This window comes from Ixodes scapularis, unplaced genomic scaffold, assembly GCF_016920785.2.
Source record: "Ixodes scapularis isolate PalLabHiFi unplaced genomic scaffold, ASM1692078v2 PGA_scaffold12__126_contigs__length_90152505, whole genome shotgun sequence".
Taxonomy (NCBI): Eukaryota; Metazoa; Arthropoda; class Arachnida; order Ixodida; family Ixodidae; genus Ixodes; species Ixodes scapularis.
The window spans coordinates 31,215,945-31,237,506 of record NW_024609838.1 but is presented as its reverse complement, the minus strand read 5'-3'; the positions used below and the strand labels follow the sequence as shown (position 1 = coordinate 31,237,506).

The 21,562-nt window shown below is 44.2% G+C and overlaps 1 protein-coding gene across 1 annotated transcript in view; it reads left to right on the top strand.

The window, feature by feature from the left end:
- Positions 1-10,120, top strand: part of LOC115327527 — a 123,030-nt gene extending 112,910 nt beyond the window's left edge. The window contains exons 11-13 of the mRNA XM_042289172.1: positions 41-157; positions 9,118-9,300; positions 10,011-10,120. Coding sequence (XP_042145106.1) covers positions 41-157; positions 9,118-9,300; positions 10,011-10,120 — 410 coding nt within the window. The remainder of the gene's footprint in view (positions 1-40; positions 158-9,117; positions 9,301-10,010) is intronic.
- The last annotated feature ends 11,442 nt before the right edge of the window (positions 10,121-21,562 follow it).

The window sequence follows — 21,562 nt, the reverse complement described above, 5'->3', positions numbered from 1 at the left end:
GGCGACAGTTCTTCGACCAAGGACCAGGGTGGCGAAGAAGACGACGACGAGCTGGTGGTCGTTCAGACCATCCACATCACCGACAAGTTTGGTTTCGCTCGGAGCCAGCGGAGGAACGACGACAACAGCATCGACGGAACCCTGAAACAAGACACGAGTGAGTGTTCTTGCTTCTTGATGACGATGGCGATGCGTAGTGCCCACACCAGGTGTGGGCACTGCGCGTGAGCAGAAATCAGATTCCCGTGACGGGAAGCGTGTACGCATGCGCAATGCTGACAGCAGCGCCACCACGGTGGCGTGAAGTTTATTTTTATCTTACTTCATTTTATTTCCCAACACCGCCATTCCGGTTGACGGCCAAAGCAGAAGTAGGCTTGCACAAGCATGCCCATATGTTCCTATACAGAATGAAGAAATAACACTGGAGGACAATTTACGTAACGAGATAAACAAAATATTAGCATATTGCGCCCACATTCACCATCAAACATTGTGTTCATATACGGTATATTGTGGTACCTACAAAGACTGCCAAAAACACCTTCCTCGGTTAAACTTCTTTGTGTGTGTGAGTGTATGTATGCATAATATAATCAACATGCTTGTTCCATTTAAGCTCACTCGACAGAGTTACTCCTAAGTAGCTGTAGCTGTCAACTTTAGTGATCCCTATACCTTTAAGTTTATAATAGGACAATAAAACATATTCTTTATTGTAACTTGAATGCAAGTTTTACGGGCGTTAATTACTAATTACATTTACCAGAGAGTTGAGTTGCTCTATAGTTCAGTGCTGAGCATTCACCGTCGCCATGAAGTAATGCGCAAAAAGCGCGCACCAAAAGTAAAAAAAACAAAACCAAAAAAAAACAATGGACGTGAGTTGAGGGAGTAACAAAGTGTGAAGGACAGAATTTTCTAGCAAAAGGTTACAGTTTGCATTTGCGGGACACAAAGTTATGGAGACAAAAATAAAAATAAAAAAAACTATCGAGCCTGGGAACAAAATATGGTGGGAAACCACACTTAGGAAAAGAAAGCGGATCATTTTTCTCTCAAGCGGGAGCAATCCGGTAGGTCATTCCTCATGGCAGCTTCTCCGTCCATGTAGTGTGTCACAACGCGCGAATATCTAAGCTCTCTAGCAGATAAGGAGCGACCCGTTTGAACATTTTGAGTATATGGTTGCATGGAACGCGTCTCCGACTGGTGTGTTTAGCGCGCCCAAAAAAGTGGTCCCTCGATTTCCGCCTGATGACGTCATACAAGTGTCATGCTGTCGCCGGTCGCGATCCTGGCGGCGTCCCAACAGCGGTGGTGTTTGTAACAGATGCCTGATCTGCTCCAAGTCGCTCTCAAGTGTGGCGGTCCACTGAAGTTTCGGCAGCCAGAAGTTGGGACGCCTTGACGACAGCGAAACCCGTCTTCGGTTGTGCTACTCGCAGCCTTCTCGTTAGCATTTCCACGACCAGTCGCCAGGATCGCGACATGCAACAGCGTGACACTCCGGCTTCGGTGACGTCATTTGTTGCAACTTTGGGACCACTTTTCATGTGTGGGCGGGATGGGACGCTAAACACACCAGTCGAAGACGCGCTCCAGGCACCATAATTTTGAGGCTCGCAAATTGACACTGTCGTTTCTTTTTTTCACGTTTTTGCGTTCGCGTGTTGCCAGACTCCCGCACCAGAGTGTGCCAGCGCTTTCGTTGCTTGAAAACCCTGCGGTGGTCCGCTTCTGGCCACAACGGCGTTCCAGCCGCTACACGAATATGTGTCCTTGTGCGTGTGTGTCTGTGCATACGCATATTCGGGTACCCGCGTGCTTTCTTTCCTGGTTGAATGTTCTTGCGTGGTTCTATTTGCGTGCACATGTTTTTGTGTGCGTGTACGAGTGTTGACGGGTCCATGCTAATTAATACGCAGCGTCACACAGTACAAACAATCAATGCGGTGAACAAGTATGCTTCTTGCGTACGGCTTGCAGTGACGTCAGAACGACCCCGAGCTCTGATTGGCTTTGATTGAAAGGATAGTGGGTAGACTTTAGTGCTAGATGCCTTGAGGTATACCCTCTCTTTTATCTCAATCAACCAATTAGAGTTTGTCGTTCCGACGTTATTGCAACCCCTATGCAACAAGCAGACAAACTTGCGTTCCACATTGCCTTTCCTATTATTTTCGTTTCCTTTTAGAATTTAAAGGTTGTTACCAAAAGTATAGTCTGGCGGCAGAGCTGGGCAGTGTCGCGATACAAATGTATCGCGATAGTATCTAAGAGATAGTTTTGACGATCTGTAACTCTGTATTGAGATACATTAAAAAAATGTATTTGTATTTCAGTAGTGAAATACATTTACAATGTATCGCTTGTATCGCGATACTTTGCCAGACTTGGGTATCTTGTTACATGTGTTATAATTATAATGCAATTAAATGCAAAGGTGCAAGCGAGCTGGGGTTGCGGCTGATAAAACCCGTTTGCTCTGCTGACGTCTAACCCCTGGTTAGCTCAGTTGGTAGAGCGCTCCACCTGTAATGGAGAGGTCCCGGGTTCGATACCCGGACCAGGCGGATTTTTTCGGTCGCTCTCCAGTCACCTAGCTGTGTTTGGAGTTTTGTGTTTGTTCTTTGTCCCTCTTGTTGCCCTTCTCCAGGGTTTATTTCCTACATTTGTTGTCCTTTTTAAGATACATTAATACCCCTGTTACACGGGCACACTTAACCGCGGTTAACTCAGCTTAACTGCTGTTGCGCGGCACCACAGATACTGCACTATACTCTCTGACAGCTATTTCAGAAGAAGTGAAGAGCGCGCGCGCACTGCTTCGATAAATGCTGAAGATGCTCAAGCGCACGTTCGCCCATAGCTTTGACTGCATTGACGCAGAATGTTGTCCGCAAGTATTGTGCACTATCTGTGGCTTAGCGTAACTGCAGTTAAGTGTACCCGTGTAACAAGGGTATTAGAAGATAAAAACGTCTGCTTTGTACAAGTTGCTTCGTAAGTTACCAATACGAACCAACATTAAAAAAAAAACTCGTTTAAAGAAGGTTATTTGCTAGAATAACAAAATGAGCTCCTCTCCCTAAGCCCTCCACTCTGTCCAATTTAGCAGAGAGAACGCTGTAAAGGAGTGTAGTGGAGAAAAAGCACGGCCCTGTTCTCCAATTTCTCCACACTATGGCTGACACAGAAGCATAGAGTACGACAGTTTGAGACGCGCCCTTACGGTAAAACAGGGATCATTTCGGGCAGACGCCTTTTGTCAAGCATGGCACACAGTTTTTACTAGGTTTTTACCGTTCTGCAGCTATGTGGTTCAACGGGGGTGACATTTTTTATTATTTTTTTTTAGCGGCATTAATGATAAGTAAGGAGTTCCAGGTAAAGCGAACAACATAAAATGGCAAGAAAAAAAAAAGGAACACAAGCATAAATTACCGTTCGCATTCGCCATAAACTACACCCTCCCCACGTAGCAACTTTGGGAACAAATGTATTTCTATGAGTATCCGTATCTGCATTCCGGAATACTGCTTCGCCGGTTTTGGAGAAGTATCTCAGGGATATGCTGTAGCATAAAGGTACGTTTATACTTCAACGTAACGTCAACGGGCGCGTTGTAGCGCAGCGCACACTGATACTGATTGGTCGCAGATATCAAGTTCCTTTTGGCCGGCCAATGAAAGGCGCGCGTTCTGCGCTACGCTGCGTTCACTGCGTTCAACGTCGGAGTATAAAAAGCCCTTAGAAGACAAATGTATCTCAGTATCTGTATTTTGTACCTTAAAACACATGTTTCTCAGTATTTGTATTCCCGAATACTTTTTCGAGTATCTCTGCCCAGCCCTGTCTGGCGGCAAGTATATAGATATAGATATATATATACTTTTTATGATCGTTCTGGGGACTAATCATTTTAAGCGGTAACTTTTGGTGCGCGCCAGTGCCGTGTAAGAGCAAAATGCGAGAGGGCGTCGATCTCGTATTCGCGCTAAAGTGTCTGGCACTGCACTTTCACGCAGATGGTTAACGCAGCACGTGTGCTCGTGTTCGTGCGTCTACGCGCGCGCTCTTCCCAAAACCACGTATAAATTTGGATGGGTGTGTGTGCGCGCTTTAAGGCCTGTTCACACATACAGCGGAGCGCTAAGTTAGCGCTACGTGAGCGCTTCCTAGCGCGTGACTTAGTTCTAACACAGCGCGCGATTAGCGCTTCTGTAGCGCCTCGTTAGCGCTCTAGTAGCGCCTCGTTGCGCTCTAGTAGCGCCTTGTTAGCGCTCCAGTAGTGCCTTGGTAGAGCTTCAGTAGCGCCGTGTTAGCGCTTCAGTAGCGCCGTGTTAGCGCTTCAGTAGCACTTCTTGTACCGCGGTGCTGCGGATTAGCGCGTGCAATGCGGTTCCGGTTCCTGTGGTTGGGTGTGCATAAGCAGCACCAGGGCGGACATGTGGGATGCTGAAATAGAAATGCGACAAATGCTCTTAGATACGTGATTAGTGCTTAACGTCCAGAAGAGCCTTCTGGGTGCGCGAAATCTTTCGCCACCCAGATACCGACGGGTACCCGGCGAACCTTGTTCCCAGGCTGAGGGACCGAGACACAGAGCTCTTTCGAAGGTGATTATTCTTTAACTTAGCGTCTTTGATACCTGCAGGGTCACGCATATCGAATAGAAATCGATGAGGTCGTACCCATATTAGTCGCTCAGAGTCCATGACTCTGGATCACCTGCCCGACCCTTAGCTTGGAAGCGGCTCTTTTACTTCCTCTTCTTTCAATGCCAAAGGAAAAACAACGACAAAGGAATCGCCGTGCACGCGCTGTTTTGCAGCAGCAAGCACGGCACAAAGGGCGTGAGAGCGCTTCTATAGCGCTAACAGAGCGCTAACAAAGCGCTTCTGAAGCGCTAGCAGAGCGCTACTGAAGCGCTATCCGAGCGCTACATCACGCGCTAGGAAGTGCCACATGAGCGCTCCTTGGAGCGCTCACGTAGCGCTAACTTAGCGCTTCGCTGTATGTGTGAACCGGCCTTTATTCTAACTCGACGCTGGTGCGTGATCGCACCTGGTCTCCTCTAGCGTCCCCACAAATGCAGCGTAATGCTAATATCATGCCCCAAACCTCGCAGACATCGAAGAAGGCAATTTTGTTCCAGCATTGTCCAACTTCAACTCCGCGTTGGGCTTCAGCTGCGGCGCCCTTTAAACGCTGCACTGTGATTAATAACACTATTAGTGTCCACTAATAAGCTTCAGTCACGCCGAAGCCATGAGACCCGTTTTCTTTTTTGTTTGTCTCCTTGGTTCTCCCGCGTTCTTCCGAAAGCGCTAGCTCTCGGACACAGGCAGAGAGCCTGTTGATTGATGAAGCTGACTTTCATTACTGCTATACCCATAGTAATTGCTTCCTCAAAGCTGGTTCCTGGGCGGCATACGCCGGCGAGGGGAACCATTAGAAGAAGAGTTCACTGCGCCACGCATTTTGTTTCTGTGTTCCTACCAGACGATGAAAGCAAAAGATCGTTGTTCCTGGGCGGGCGCGATACACGACGGAGGTGCATCTGGGGAGGTTCGTTATCGAACGCGTATCGGTGCACGTGTACATTTGCATCTTCTCTGGCGAGCGGCGGGCAGGGCTCGTTTTGGAAAACGGGTAAGATTTATAAGTGCGAATGGGCACTAAACCGCACCCTCTAAACATATAACGGCTAAGTCGGGCAAGGGGTTGTTCGCCACGTTAATCGGTGTCGTTTAGATTTTGGTTTAGATAAACTGGTGCATCCCTCACTGCTACGTTAGCGGCGCAACGCGCTTTGTTGTGCCGCCATGTGCTTTCTCAATTTTTTTTTTCTTAGATAGCTTTTAAATGAGGTTCTGCTCTCGAATGGTAAAAGGGCTATAACTAGTGATGGGCGTCTGTGAAAGCACGTTTTCGTGCTAGAGACTCACCAGTTGTACACTGATCAGAGAATAATTTTGTAGGTAAATCATTTTAATGCTATCGTAAACTTGTCACATTGAAGCTTAATGGATTTGTTTAAAAGAAGCCGTGAAAGCGACTCGAATGCTGTTTATGCAGGTGAGTTATACGACCAGAGGAAAGAGGGGGGGGGGGGGGGGGGGTAGTGTAAGGGGTCCAACCGTAGCGATTAGTCGGCTCATCATTTAGAATATCTTAATGAACTTTTAATTATTGAAAATAAACATATGGTTCTCATTTGAAAATTGTTGAGCGTCATTGAAAATTACGAAATGATATTAGAAATACTTGGAGCACGTGGAAAGCACGATGGAGGGCGATTGTTATCAGTCGTGTAGCATGGAGCAGGGCTACAGGTGCGATAACTCGCCAGTGCGGTTTTTCCCTTTCTCATCTAAGCCTTTTGCCTGTTGCACGAGAAATGACTTTAGCGCATTTCTTCGCTTTACACGCGCTCAGAATCTTTCTAAAAAAAAAGACCGATTTAGTGGTTATCGATAAATAGTTAATTAGCAAAAAAATTAGTTTATTATTTGACTTATCGCGACGATTACCCTCCTGTATTGTGTCACCCTGACCGTATAACTCACCTGCACAAACCGCATTGATGTAACTTTCAGTTTTCTTTTATAGCGGAGCTGTTAAAGTTTCCCCAGGATCGTGTTTGTCCTCAAATGACCTGATGACACAAAACTCTGGAGAACTAACGCCATTTATAAGCGACGGCGGACACCAGACAACCGGCTTGCCAGTTGTCTGGTTGCCGCCGTCGCTCGTAGATGGCGGCCACCTCTCCAGCCTTTCCGTTCTGGCTTGCCGACTTGCGGCCGGCCATTACTTCATTCCCACCATAGTACAGCTTCGCCGGTCTTCCTTCTTCACCAGAATGGGAAGGCCGAAAGGTTTTGTTTTTTTCTTGAAGGCGAATGTTTTATATATCCCATTGCGCGAAAAGGCGGCGTCGGCGTTGTGCCCGAAAGATGTCCATTAAAAATACGTCATCGAGCACGCGCCGCTCAAGGTCAAAGTGGACGCGCCTCAGAAATAGAACACAAAGAAAAGCACACCAACGCAGATGCTTCGACACGGAAGCCGTGAAGTCGGCAAGGACGCCGCGTTTCCGCAGTGGGGAGGGTGGTGTCGCCGCTGGAGCGCCGTGTGCAAAAGGAAGCCGTGGCGCGCTGCTTGCAGGAATGCGCTGCGTGTAGGAATGCGAAAGCATTTCTACACGTAAGCAGTCTTAAGTGTCTTCGGTGTTGTCTTTTTTTTTAAAAAAAGTCTGTTAAGTTTAGAAGGAAACACCCTGTATATATGCTAACGCGCTGTCTAGAAATAAGTAGGCGTCAAATAAACCAAGTTCGCTTGAGATGAAGCGTCGTCTGCCCATATGCGCCGTGGCGCGGACAACAGCATCATCGTAGCGGGATGACGTCGAAGCCGCATGTTGCTAGTCTGCGCGACTTGGCTTTAACGCGGATGAAAACGAGTCTTCCAGGAATGTATAAACACTCCAGAAATATTTTATTTTTGTTTTTGCATAACTACAGGTAAATTGTATATGACGGGAATAGACAGCTCAGAAAACGTAGACGAAGAAAGGCAACTTTTCTTCGTCTGCGTTTACCGAGTCGTTTGTCCCCATAATATATATATATACTGTTGGCCAACTGGCCCAAGTTGCTCTACCTTAGTGCAGATATATATAAGGAATAACGCAATTAGGACGACCAACTCCGCTGATTAGAGGCGTGTTACACGAACGCCGTTAAAAGTTTACGCGACATTCCCGCCGCCATCACCCAGCAGAGGGATGACCCTCGCACTGCCTCTTCCCGGCGAAAATTGGTCGGCGTTATTTAAGCACCACACGCGCCGCCGCTGGCGCGCCATCAACAAACGCGCCGCTCGATTCCTGTCCGGATGCGATTCACGTCTATGGACTCAATCGGCGGACCGTGATCCTCGATTCGGGAAATCGTTCTCACAGTGAAAAAAGCGCGGCGCGCGTGTAATCGGAGCTGCACGCTCACCCCCCGGCGAACCGCGGCGTAAAATTCCGCTCTGAAAAGACACGGACGACCAGAACGGTCCCTCTCGCCTGTCCTTCTATAAAAGAACGCCGAGCGGGGTCGGGCGTTTGTCCGTACACACATGCACTCGGCTACTCGGGACGACGGGATGTGGATCACGACCGCGCCGTTGTGGTCCTTTAAAAGGTCATCCGCTGCCGGAACTGAACGCCGCGAGTTCTGTCGGGGGGTGACTCAATCCTGGCGGCGCATAGGTGGAATGGCTGTCGGCGGTAGCATAACAACCACGGCTTCTTTTCTTTTTTGTACTTTGGTTGTTTTATTTTTATAATGTTGAAACTCGTGTCGCTTTTTTGATTTCCGGGAAGCTTCGGGATTGATTCTGCACGTTCCACATCCAAGCCTTCAATGCGCTGCTGTCATCGCAGGGCGTTGTTTGGAATGCTACGCTTCCAAACACGCCAGGAGGATAGCTTTGAGCGTGAAGGGATTAGAAGGTCCGAGAGAGAAGTTACTCCCGGGACCTTCTCACGGCCTGTGACTTGATCCTGATATCAGATGAGGAGTGCGCAACATCACGTCGCTGTTGCCATGAACACCTGGTGGGACATACAGTCACGGCATGTCTGCTTGAGAAACACGGGACGTGGCGAGTTTTGTACGCCTTGCTATCACTCCGCAAGCAATGAGATGGCAGCCTTATCCAATAGGAATGCGAAAGAGCCAATCACGAAGCAGTAAGAGTAATATAGACCAGGCTCCTTGTTTCTTAACCTGCCAGTTACTGCAGTAGATAAAGCATTTACTTTAGTCGAAACGGTCAGCATTTTGAGAAGCTATCTTACTTATTGTCTTCCTCTGACAGTGAAAACACCGTAGGTTAGTTATGGGTGTGTTCTACAGTATTCAGCAAGAACAAAGGAACGACATTTGCTAACAGAGATAGTGAGAAAGTTGCTAGAACCAACAGGCCAAATCCTTTTGCCCGGCTCTCGACAGATCGTGACCAAATTGGAGCTCAGATTTGGACTGGCATGAGGGTACACAACTGAAAATCTCCCCGCAAGTATTCTAATTGTTTTATGGCATTTTATTTTCGCAGTGCTCATGTCGACTGACGGTTCGGGCTGCGTCAACGTCATCGGCCTCATCGTCGCCTGCTCGCTGTTCCTGATGGCTCAAGTTGTCCTCCTCCTGGTCTGGGGATGCGTCTGGCAACGACGGCGAAAAACCAAACTCGAGGAGAGCGTGACTCCGAGCATCGACATCCTTTACTCGTCATCTAGTAAGATCTACTAGATACGAACAGCCACCTACCAAGGACGTGGGAGGCGTTCGATCTATGCTTCCTGTTCTTCGAACTCTCATTTGAAATGCTGGACTGTCGCGCCGGTGATAGGCCTCAAACACGATGAACTTTAATTTTTTTTAAGTGCTTTATATTTGGCTGCCTTTTAAACCGTGCTGCCATTTCTATGTGGAGGTCTTGCAAGAATCATTCCATTAGCAAAAGTTTATCATCGATCATTCGTCATTCATTAAGATCTACTTGCCACAGGCGGTCACCTATCGAGGACGAAGGAATCGTTCGACCCAGGCTTCCTGTACTTCAAACTCTCATTTTGAAACGTTGGACTGTCGCAACGGTGATAGAACTAGCAGCGCTGCTGTTTCAATGTGGAAGCCTCGCAAGGCCCATTTCGTTAGCAGAGGTATATTAGCGATCCTGGATAATCGATCGCCTGTTTTGTAAGAGGCAGCTGGAAGACTTGTTTAGTTTTTCCATTAGGATATCTACTGACGCTGAAAGGGAACAGCGGTAATTATTTCTCGGTGTACACCTCTTACAAATGAGGACCCTCACCTAAACTTATAACGTCGGCTCTTGGTGACGTCCGGCCCTGCACGTGGCGGACGGTGTCGTGGCGTCATCTTCGTTGGAAGCGAAGCTGATGCATTGTCTAAGACGAAGTGTTCTTCTACTGGTGCTTCCAGGGCAGCGCAACAGCCTTTACGAAGGTCACACATCTGAGAATCCGAACGACGTCGCAGCGTACAACGGTGTTTTCAACCAGGCTCAAGAGCCCATGCGACGCCATTTCTGACAGAGTCGAAAGAAAATGCCAGGACAGACGAACTCAAAGGTACGTGCGAACAGTGCATATATACCGATGGCTAGCAAGGGCCACGAGGTCGCACTTCATCGTGAACCACCTTGAAATGGTTATGTGGTCTGCTTCAATTTTCATCGAGGGTCTTCAAAACAAACAAAAAGAAGCTACATGTGTTCAAGCGCTGCTGCACTGCCAACGTCCGCATGGTGTGCCGGTTATGTGAACTGCTCGTTCGTTGTGACCCTGGAAACAAGTGTTGGACTGTCCAGTGTGCGTGATCATCCGTGTGAGAAAATGTTGCGCATTTCAAAGACATTGCAACGACGTTCCGGACACTCCTGAAACTGTCGAACAAAGGCTGTGCAAGATGGAAGACATTGTGGTGAAGTTCATATCATGAATGTCAACGTCATGTTGGTAGGAATTCAGTGGTACAACGGATTGTAGTTAGTAGTGAAGACAGAGATGTTAGCTGGTGTTACGACTTCTGTCTAACTTTCCACTGAGATATGGTCCGGGATGTGCTTCCAGTGCTTGTAGTGTCCAAATGCATTGACCTTACCTCTTTTTTTTTTTCTAGAATAAAATAGCGTATAAGAAGCTCTATTGCCAGCTCCATTTCAAGAGATACATTTTGAAGTATGCCTAGTATATACCTCAGTGGAACTGGACTCCAGAAAAATACAAACTAGAAGCAATCCAGCTTGCTGATTGGTGATTTTGTTATTTGTCCGCAGCAAAATAGATGTCAAAGCTTGTTCAGGGGCAACTTGAAAGCCACTTGTTTAATGGAAGCTGTCAGCGAGACGTAGTTTCTCCCAAAATAGAATGCAGACATTACACTAGTGGCTTTTGACTTGTTTTAATACTGAGTGAAAGCTCATGCTTGTGTCTTTGTGTGTCTCATTATTAGCGTCGCGTATATGTTCTGGGTACGTGTACCTGAGGTATTTTTGCAACTGTCCTGTGCTGTTCATCGCAACCGATAGGTTACGAGTTTCTCTAGGCGTTTACAATATGTAGGCATTCAAATAGTTAGTACAACTAGATGGTAAGTTCACGTTTCGGAGAAGAGGTCTTGATGGCTTACCGTCTGTTTCTAAGACAACGATAGTATATGAAACGGGGATTGTAGTCCACGTCCCGCGTCTCCTTCGCAATGTTTCCTTCCGACGTGAAGTGCCATCACGATACACAATCAATCATTGCGATAGTGTTATTGGCCGGGAGCTGTGCATCATAACCACTCATCCTTGTCTTCTATATGATGCAAGCGGTGCTGATACCGGGTCGCTGTAGAAACTACCTTCAAGGGCTGTCGCGTAACTAATCGCAGCAATGCGTAAAACAATTACGAAATCAGTATTGTTGAGTGCATGTGAGTGCAACACTTTTGTCTTAAATAAATATTTATTTTAAGCGATCTTGTCAGACTCGTATTTCTGTGGGTGTTAGGTCCGTGCTTTCAAAACTGGAATACTCCGTCTGGTCCGGTTTTCATCCCTAAAAAGTATGCAGAAAGCGAATTAGTTAAAAACAAGTCTTAAAAAAATTGACCAGCACTTGCGGGCAGAACACACCGTCACGTGTTCTGGCGCGCCGGTTCGAGCCAGTGATATTCATATTTTGAATTGATGATGCTCAAGGTGCACGCTGTGCCCGGCCTTTGGAGTGCGGCGATTTGCCCCACTGATTGGTAACCCAGTACAAATTAAGCAATGGCGTAGAGGTAGTTGTATTCAGCGATTGAGCTGCAGTAATCCAAAGTCACAGAGAAGTGCAGACGGGCAAATTATAATCGCACGATGTCGGCCTTCCGCAGTATCTTGAAGATAAAAGTAATAATAACTTTATTTTTCAAATGAATTGGAGGGACAGTGGAGGAAAAGCCTCCAGTGGAGGCTTGACGAGCCCGAAACCCCATACAGTGACAGGCGCAGCAGCACAAAACACACACACACACACACATACATAAGGAGACAAAAACTTCATCAGAATTTTTACAAACACTACACAGTAGACACTGCTGTAGCCCTAAAAATAACCCTATACAATTCAAACAAACAAATAGATGAAAGGGTAACGCGAACATACAAGGTAGGTAACTGAGTCCACAAATACAAAGATTGTTAGGGATACAAAACTGACACACATTCTCCTTCAGTATGGATCATTTTAAGCAAAATCGGCAAAAATGCCGATTTTTTTTTAAATATTAAGAACAAGAAACGTTTTTACCTGACTACATCCCACGTTTTCATACTCAAACGGCTGAAGAAAATTGGTATTTTTTCAAGCAAAAAGTTAGAGATCTAATTAACCAGTACATCCCCCTAAAGCGCATCCTGGTTTAAGCGTCAACAAAATAAAAAAAAGAATTACGGAGCTGCTGATGCTGGGTATAAACAAGCTGTCGCACAATCAAAGCAAGAATTTGATCAGTGTACAGTTTTTTCTCTTCTAAAAGATAGTCCCCAAAAATTTTGGAGCGTGGTTAGCGGTAATAGATCCAGTGTAGTTGAGGCTTGTAATACGAATAGTGTTTATGCAGGTCAAGATGAGTGTTGCAATGTCTTAAACGATGTGTTTGCTTCTTATTTTTCCCACACGACTCCTACTTGTTATCCTACTATTTTAGCGCTAATTTTAGTCCTGTGTTTTCTGTTTGTATTGATTCATTCGGTGCAAACTGCTGAATACAGAATCTTAAAATATCTGCCTGTGCTGAGATTGACGGCATTCATTCAAAGTTCCTGAGGAGACAAGGGACCTATTCATCTTTGATTCTTTTCAAATTTTCTTCAGTGTTTACAATGTTGCACTATGCCCAGGGATGGGCAGTATTTCAAATACAAGTATTTGAAATACGATTTTAAATACTTTGTGTATTTTGCATTTGTATTTAATTACAAATTGGGTAATGTATTTGACGTGTGTATCTAAATACTAAAACGTGGGTATTTCAAATACAATCGTAATTAAATATAATTTTGTGGGCGAAAATATATCCCTCAAATTTATTGTTACTGTCCAGAGCAGGAAGAAAACTACGTTCTGCACCGAATGCAGGTCTCTCAATCAAACACAAGCGTTTAGTGACTGTGATTAGGGTGCTAGTCCAGGGCAAGAATAATGACGAAATCGACGTTCACAGGCAGACTGGTTAAATAAGTGCCTGTGACAACTTGTGGTGCTTTCCAGCCTGATTTTCATCCATACTTTTGCCTGGAACATTCTAAATGCGCGGGTCGTCCAGATTTTCGTAACTGGTGCGAGTTGCAACAATAAAAAATTCTCTAGCTAGTGCTGCGCGTCTTGGTCGTCTCGGTTCTTTTGTTGGTCTATACCAAAATGTAATCGACAAAGAAAGCTGCTTGAAGCTCTGTACTTTTTTCACCTATTACGTCCAAGCTGATTACATTTTTTTGTGATTATATTTCTATTCCGTTACTAGAGCCTCGCACACTAACTCCCGAGTGTGCGATGCAAAATTAAAACGAGATACCCAGAAAACCGTTGCAGGTGCCCTGAAGTCGCTGACGCAAATTTTGAGGAATGTACTCGGAAAAGTGTTTGGAGGAGACCAAATACATTTGGTTGTATTTGTATCTTGTACTTAAATGCTCTTTTGGAAATGTAATTAGATTTGTAATTAAATACATTTTTGACGAACTATTTTGTATTTGTATTTCGATACATATTTGCATGTATTTTGCCCATCCCTTACTATGCCTAACGATTGGAAGGTAGGGAAGGTGGTTTCTCCTAGTTAAATCAGACAATGCTCGCTCCCCACTGAACTAGAACCATATCATTGACTAGTGTGTCATGTAAATTACTTGAACATATCATTTACTCTTCCCTTGTTGCCTTTCTTCAGACCAATTCTTTTAGGCTTTATGGGCGGCACTAAGCAGACATTTCGTCCTCGTCCCTTGTCGTAGCCGCGCGCGCGAAAAAAAAACAACAATACCTTTTATCACTTTAAGCACCGAGAAGCTGAGTTAGAAGTCGGGACTACACGTCCGCCGTGCCGCACGAAGAGAGCGAAAAGGGTAGCCCTGGCGTCCCGCCAATAATTGCGCGACGAAGGGAAAATCATTGTGTCGTCTGCTTGAAAGATTTGTTTTCAAACATTACTCGCGTTATGCGAAATCCCACTTTGGCACTATCCAGTTGACACACATAATTTTGGATGGTTTTAGAAACTTTCACCACCCACTTCACGGATCACTGGTGGCCGTCGTCAATGTCGTCCACGATGCCAACCACGACGGCTATGAGAATTGATCACGTCGCCCCTCAGTCCTCAGGAACGTCACGGTAACTTTGCACCCGCATTGCGCGACCGTGCTAGAGTTATCGCTTTCGTTTCTTTGCACAATTTGGGCAAAATATGCTTGTTTTTTTACTAACTGGGTTCAATTTTTTTTTTCTGAAACACATCTCGTATCATTTACTAATCACCCGTTTCGCGCTGTTGACGCTGAACTTATAGTTGACCACATTTTTTTTTAAATTTCGCTAAGGCTTTCGACTCTATCTCGCACGACGTACTTCTCTTTAAACTAAGTAGACTTACTATCGGTCCGAACATCTTTAATATGATTAAGTGTTTCTTGCCTAATCGCTCACAATATGTTTCTGTTAATGGGTACAGTAATTCTACTACTCCTGTAACGTGTGGGGTACCACAAGGATCTGTCCTGGGGCCTCTGTTGTTTCTAATATATATTAACGACCTTCCATCGCAAATAGTGTCTTCTAATAGATTGTTCGCGGATGACTGTTTACTTCATCGCGTCATAATTAAACTCTCTGATAGTGCTATACCAAAGCCCGAACTCGACGTAGTTTATTCTTGGTGCACTGATTCTCTCATAAAGCTTAACGTTGCTAAATGTAAAAGCATGTGTGTTTCCCGCCTTTCTGAAAATACTGACGCCTGTCATATATGTCCTTAATGATATACCGTTAGCTTCTGTTACTTTATAAGCTACCTTGATACCCACATAACTCATAACCTGCACGTCGACTATGTATTTAACAATGCTAACCGTGAGCCTGGGGTTTTACGCCGCCACTTTCGTTCCGCTAATCTTCCAGTCAAACTACAATTATATAAAACCTTAGCCAGTTCAAAACTTGAATATGCCTGTTCCGTTTTGTATCCGGGATATGCAACTTATCAAACATTATCGATTGACTCCAGAACAGAGCAGCCCGTTTTATTTTTTCTAATTATTCCCGTACTGCTAGTGTTTCATCATTGAACACATTCTTGAACATAGCTAACCTCGCTTTACGCCGTAAATAACCTCCTATTTGTCTTTTTCATAAAATCTATTTTGCGACCCCAATTCTAAAAGATCAACTGTTTTTTTTTATGCATCACATGTGTCACCTTGCAACGATCCCCGGTGTAACGTTGGCACGCCAACATATCACTCGAGCATCTATTTTGACTCTTTTATTCCAAGAACGTCCCAACGACTGCAATTACCTCCCTGCCATTATTGTGCCCATCGATGACGCCGCATATTTCAAGAAGCTTCCTAACGCTTTCATCTGTACCATACACTCCTCTCTATAGAACCTCAGGGCCTTGAGACCATAAAAATCAATCAGTAAATAAATAAAATAAGCCCCCCATGCTACAGCACATTTCTGCCAGCGGGTGTAGATATTTAAGGTGGTGATTTGGGCCAGTTGATTCATAGCTGAGGAAAACAACGCCGAATTACACAAGGGTAGGGAAGAGGGACAAGACAAGGTATAGAGCTTTTCGAAGCCCCTCTGAAATTTGTTCTTTGCAATGTCTTAATTCACCCAGCATCCAGTTCTTCACCTGTTCAAAGCAAGAAAACCGACGGCCCTGAAATTGACATGCCAACACAGGAAACAGGATACAGTCACTGGAAGTTAATGCAATGTATGTGGGAGGACAATAGCTCAATTATTTTGGCGAAGAAGTCAAAACCTAGGAGAAACCTGTAGGCGGTAATCCTAGGGGAAAGAAAGGTAGGGATACGTTGCCTGCCTTCCCTTCACTTCAGAAAAAAAAAAAAAAAGATAAGGTCACGAACGAATTGACAACATGCTTCAGTATCAAGGTAAGCAGGCGCTACCTGGCGTAAATTCTCGTCCTAACTCGTCAACGGGCGAAAGCTGTGCGCCGAGGAACTCAGGGAGAGGAGGAGGTAAGAACGCACGAAGGACGTCAGAACGGACCAATTTTCACTTCAAGAACCGTAGTAAAAAAAGTCCGGCTCAACGCGGAGCATTACTAACTTCCCCCTTTATGTTGATAATTAAGACATATGTAGGTGAATTTTAGACAAGATATATGTTATCATGTCAAGGCGTACACGTTCCAAACACCAAAAGCAACGCCTTTTCCTCCGACGACCAAATCTTGTAAGAACTACTTGCTTCTTTCTTGAGGTGAAAACGGTTATAGTTGGAATGGTAAGTGGGTGGACAAAACGCTGGCTGCCTTTTTCTCCACTGCATTCGTCGGACGCGTTGGAACGCGGAACGCCGGCGTCCGGCGTTTGGCTCTCGCATTCGACTTCTTTCGACGAGTGCAGTGGAGACAAATGTAGTTTTACAGCGTAGCTGCTAGTTGGACACTTCGCGGATTTCGCGCTGTCGATCGTGCTCCATATCGACGCGGGCCGTTTTCGGCACTCCGCCAAAAGATTCCACATTGACGTCACGCCGCGCATTGCGTACCTGTTACCTGGAGTCAGCTGACACCATGACGCGACATTGTCATGTCCAGTCACGTGGCACAGTGACGTCACGCGACTTAATGACGTCACGTGACACCGTGAGTCACGTGATGTCATGTGACACCGTGACGGCACGTAGAAACATAAACTTAAAACCGCTGAGAATGGAAACAATAAAAACAGCGTTTTCACTAATTATGCCAAAAAGGTTTTCGGGCGATAAAACCAATAAAGCAAGCTAGGTGTTAAGCCGGCGAAACCACGGGCGTGAAATTAGGTGAAGCTACACTTGAAAGTCTATTGGCCTCGAGATCGACCTAGAGGTGGCGCTACGGTCGCGCTATCATCATCATCAAAGCGGGGATAGGAGAACGGCCGCCCCACATATAAGATAAGATAAGATAAGATAAGTTTATTTGATTTCAGAAAAAACTCTCATACAATCCAGCCCGCTTAAGCGTAGGTACGCTTGTATGCGGGACATGGCAGTACAGACATTTTCATCATGTAGACACAAATGATGGTTAAATGTAAGTAAAACATGAAAGAAACATTCAAAATAGCACAGTAAACAAGGAATTTTACAAGTAGATAATTCTCCTGTGAACTAAAACCCAGTTCGACAATAACAATCAATCAATGGTTACAAAAGAAACATTGTGAATTTAAACACATAATGACAAGAATCAACACGTATGCAACGAGATACACTCGATAGAAAACACTAAGCTTTTACATAATACCTCATTGTTCAGAATTTCAATTTGACAAAAAACACCATTCTTTTATTCTTTTATACATCTGCCTCTTAGATGACAGGCTTAGGATGTCCTTAGGCAAGCTATTAAATATCGCAGGAACATAATAGTTTCTCTGTTTTTTCCGTAGTTTGTATATATTTTTGGGATTGCATAGGTTTCTGTGTGCCGGAGTGTTTTTATCCTGTTGGGTATTTCTTTGAAATCCTTCGAAAAATAGTGGCTGGTTAAAACGACAAATTTAAAAACATTTTCAAACGATAATAGTCCGACTGCATTCTTTCTGTCTTTGGTTTCCTTCAGTTCATGTTTTGACCCATATACTATATTACTAACACATCTATTAATCATACTATCAATTTTTTGTTGCTTGTATTTAGGACATGTTCCATATATAGCAATTCCGTAACGTATCACAGATTCCCCCAATGATAGGTACACCTCACGCCTCAGATTGACGTCGCATCCACTTTTAAGTCTATATAAATATGCAGAAACAACGCGAAGTTTTTGTATGACATGATCAATGTGATAGCTCCATAAAACGTTTTCGTCGAAATGCAAACCAAGATAGAGTGTTGTTTTAACAGTATCCATTTTTTTGCAGTCGCACTGATCACAATGTTGATCATGAAGGAATATGGGAACATCAAACGGAACTTGTTTATAAGGGCTTCGGAAACACATGAGTTTAGTTTTGTTGCGATTGACAAAAATACAATTGTTTGTGAACCAGCTCATTAACTGTACTATATCGTTTTGAAAGAAAGGAGCAGCGAGATTGTATTGTTCGTGTGGTAATATTAATGCAGTATCATCTGCGTATTGAAATAAATTTGATTTGAGCTTCAGGTGACCTATGTCATTGATATATATGTTGAAGAGTAAAGGACCCAGTGTAGATCCTTGTGGAACACCAAAATTCATTTTAATTTGATCACTTGTTTGACCGTTAAGCTTCACCATTTGAAATCTGTTTGTAAAGTAACTTTTGAGAACGGTATAAAAAGGCCCTTGAAAACCCATTCTGTGCAGCTTTGCTAACATGATTGAATGATCTATGGTATCAAAGGCTCGGGATAGGTCAAGAAACAGTGCGATAGCGATTTGATTATTGTCTAAAGCCTTATAAATGATATCCGAAAAATTTTCCATCAGCAAAGTCGTGTTTTTTTGTTTTCGAAACCCGTATTGTGTTGAGAGTATTAAAGAAAATTTGTCACAAAATGAAGTCATCACTTTCGCTAGATACTTTTCCATGATGTGTGTCATGGCTGGAAGTATGGATATTGGTCTGTAATTTGTTAGCTCTTTTTTAGATCCTTTTTTGTGTACTGGCCTTATGATAGACAATTTCATCCCGTCTGGAATATTTCCGCTTTCAAATATGCAAGTGAGAATTGAAAGCAAAACACCTTTTAGTTTATAAAAGTTACAGTAAAGATCCCGCACTCTTATCAGGTCATGTCCAGCTGGCTTGAATAAAGACATACTAGAAAGTATTTTTTCCAGATCGTACTCCGTCATCAAAGGTAAAAATGCTGAGTTTACACTGGTTCCGATATCGACAGGAATCTCACTGTTTTTATTTATCATGGCTCTTAAATTCTGTACAGAATCGATAAACGCACGGTTTAAAAGAGTTCGCAAGGACTCGAAAATTCGTTGTTTCTCCAAAGCTTTTTGCAATTACATCGTCAACGTTTTGTTTAGCCTTTATACCTGATAACTGCCGTGTTAGTTGCCATATTCTTCGAGGATTTCCTTTGCAGTCTTTGAATTCCTTCAGATAATATTTCTTTTTTGCTAGTCGTATCGTAGCCGTTACTTTATTTCTCATTGTTCTGAACTCCTCTTTAAGAAGTACATTATCCGGGTTTTTTCTACATCTTGCCCAAAGCTTGTCTTTTAAATAGCAGAGTTCCATTATGTCCTTATCGATCCACACGTTTTTATCTTTTCTTTTTTTTAGTTTTTTTTTCTTCTTTTTGAGTTAGAATAAATTTCTTGGAATTTTTCGACTAGTCGCGTATATGTAGCGATATGGTCACTTTCAATAAGCAGGTTCCAATCGTAATCTTGTATTAACCTGTCGATATTTTTGTTATCAAAAATAATTACATTATCATCTTCGGCCCGGGAGTTTTCAAAGATCTTCTCTTGCAGTAGTGTTGCAATTACAAAGTAATGATCTGCAACTTTTTGCTTGATCACCCCAGATAGTGTTCTCAATTCACTTACTCGAACTATAATGTGATCAATACAACTCCGCGTAATATTATCCCCTAGGCATTCTTCTCTTGTGTAGTCGTTAATAGCATTTTCCAGCCCAAACTCAGCTAAAATATCTAGGTACTGAGATGATCCACTTCTAAACAGATTTTTAACGTCAATGTTGAAATCACCCGCTAAAATTAAGTGAGGGTTATTGTTAATTTTTTTCAAAAAAGTACTTAATTCGTCGCAAAAAGGAACTATGCTATTAGTGGGCGGTCTGTACACAGCACACACTGTAAACGACTCGTTTTGCCGGTATAATGACACTGTTACCACTTCTGCAGTAATAAATGTGGTCTCCACGCGCTCTGACACCCAGTCGTCTCGGACAAACGTCAACACACCCCCACCTCTACGTTTTTCGCGGCACAAGTAATGTGGACTGAAATTATTTAATTGGAACCCTTGACAGGCAGCTTCATCGACATTTATTTCAGTTAATATTATAACATACAGCTTACTCAACCTGTCCAATAAATAAACGTTCACTTGATCCCAGCGTTTTTGCAGACTTCTAATATTAATGTGTAACAGTGTTAATGCATTACTTTCATTCTCTACTGTTGTACGTTGTGTAAACACATCCCAATCTGGGAATGACTGAAATGACCTTTCCATTTCAACGAATCTTGTTCAAATCTCTTGCATTGTCAATTCGAATAGAAGCAGCTCCTTCTCTTTGCCTCACAAATATCTTACCATTGCGCATCCAAACAAGTTTGTACGACTTTTCTTTGGCCACATTCTTTGTATCCCAAAACAGCCCCCGAAGAGCTCTAGTTAAGTTTTCGTTAATGAATACTCCTTCAGTTCTGAGCGTTGTCCTTTTATCTGTCCACAAGTCCCTGCTCACTCTCTCCGTGAACCTAACCAGGATCGGAGGGATTTTTCCTTCTCTGGCTTTTAGCCTGTGCACGGCCTCGATTTGTTCGGGAGCGGGAACCGGAAGTTCAAGCTTTGATGCAAGGTCCTGAACAATCTTCATTACATCTTCCTGTCGTTGCTGCTTTATGCCGTGAATTTCAATATTTTTCCGACGAGAGTACATTTCCGCCTCGCTTAGTGCACCTCTAAGCTCGATCATCTCATGGGTATTTTGCTCTACCCTCGCTTCCAGGTCTTCAGATTTCTTTCTCAATTCCCTCATTGTGTTTTCGTGCGTTTTTAGCGTCGAGAGAACCTCATCATATTTGGTGCTAAGCTCATTCAAGCTCTTTTCCATTCCTTCCACTGTCTTAGTCTGGTTCTCGATTTTCTCCATCATGACATCGCCTTTGCTCGACTGTGCACTAAGCGATTTTTCCACCCTTTCAATCTTTCCTAGCACGTGAGCCAACTTTCTGTCTATCTCTGACATCCTAGTCATGATAGATGCCAAGGTACAATCTTGGGAATCCTGAGTCATCAGGTCACCCTCAATCGCTTTGACCGAATCCGCTGCTGTCAGACTGTTTGATCGCCTAGCGCGTGTGTTGCATGTGGCACAATGCCAGGATTCTCCACGTTCGCGCGCGAGACGGCGCAGATTCTTGCGTTTAGTTTGTCACATACTATCGGTGAGAAAACTATTCTAGCGGTAGAGGATGTTCGGTGCTTCAGTGAAGATCGAATGGTGTTGCCAGCGTGTGGCCTAAATTTATATAATCGCTTCTGTGGGAGCGTCG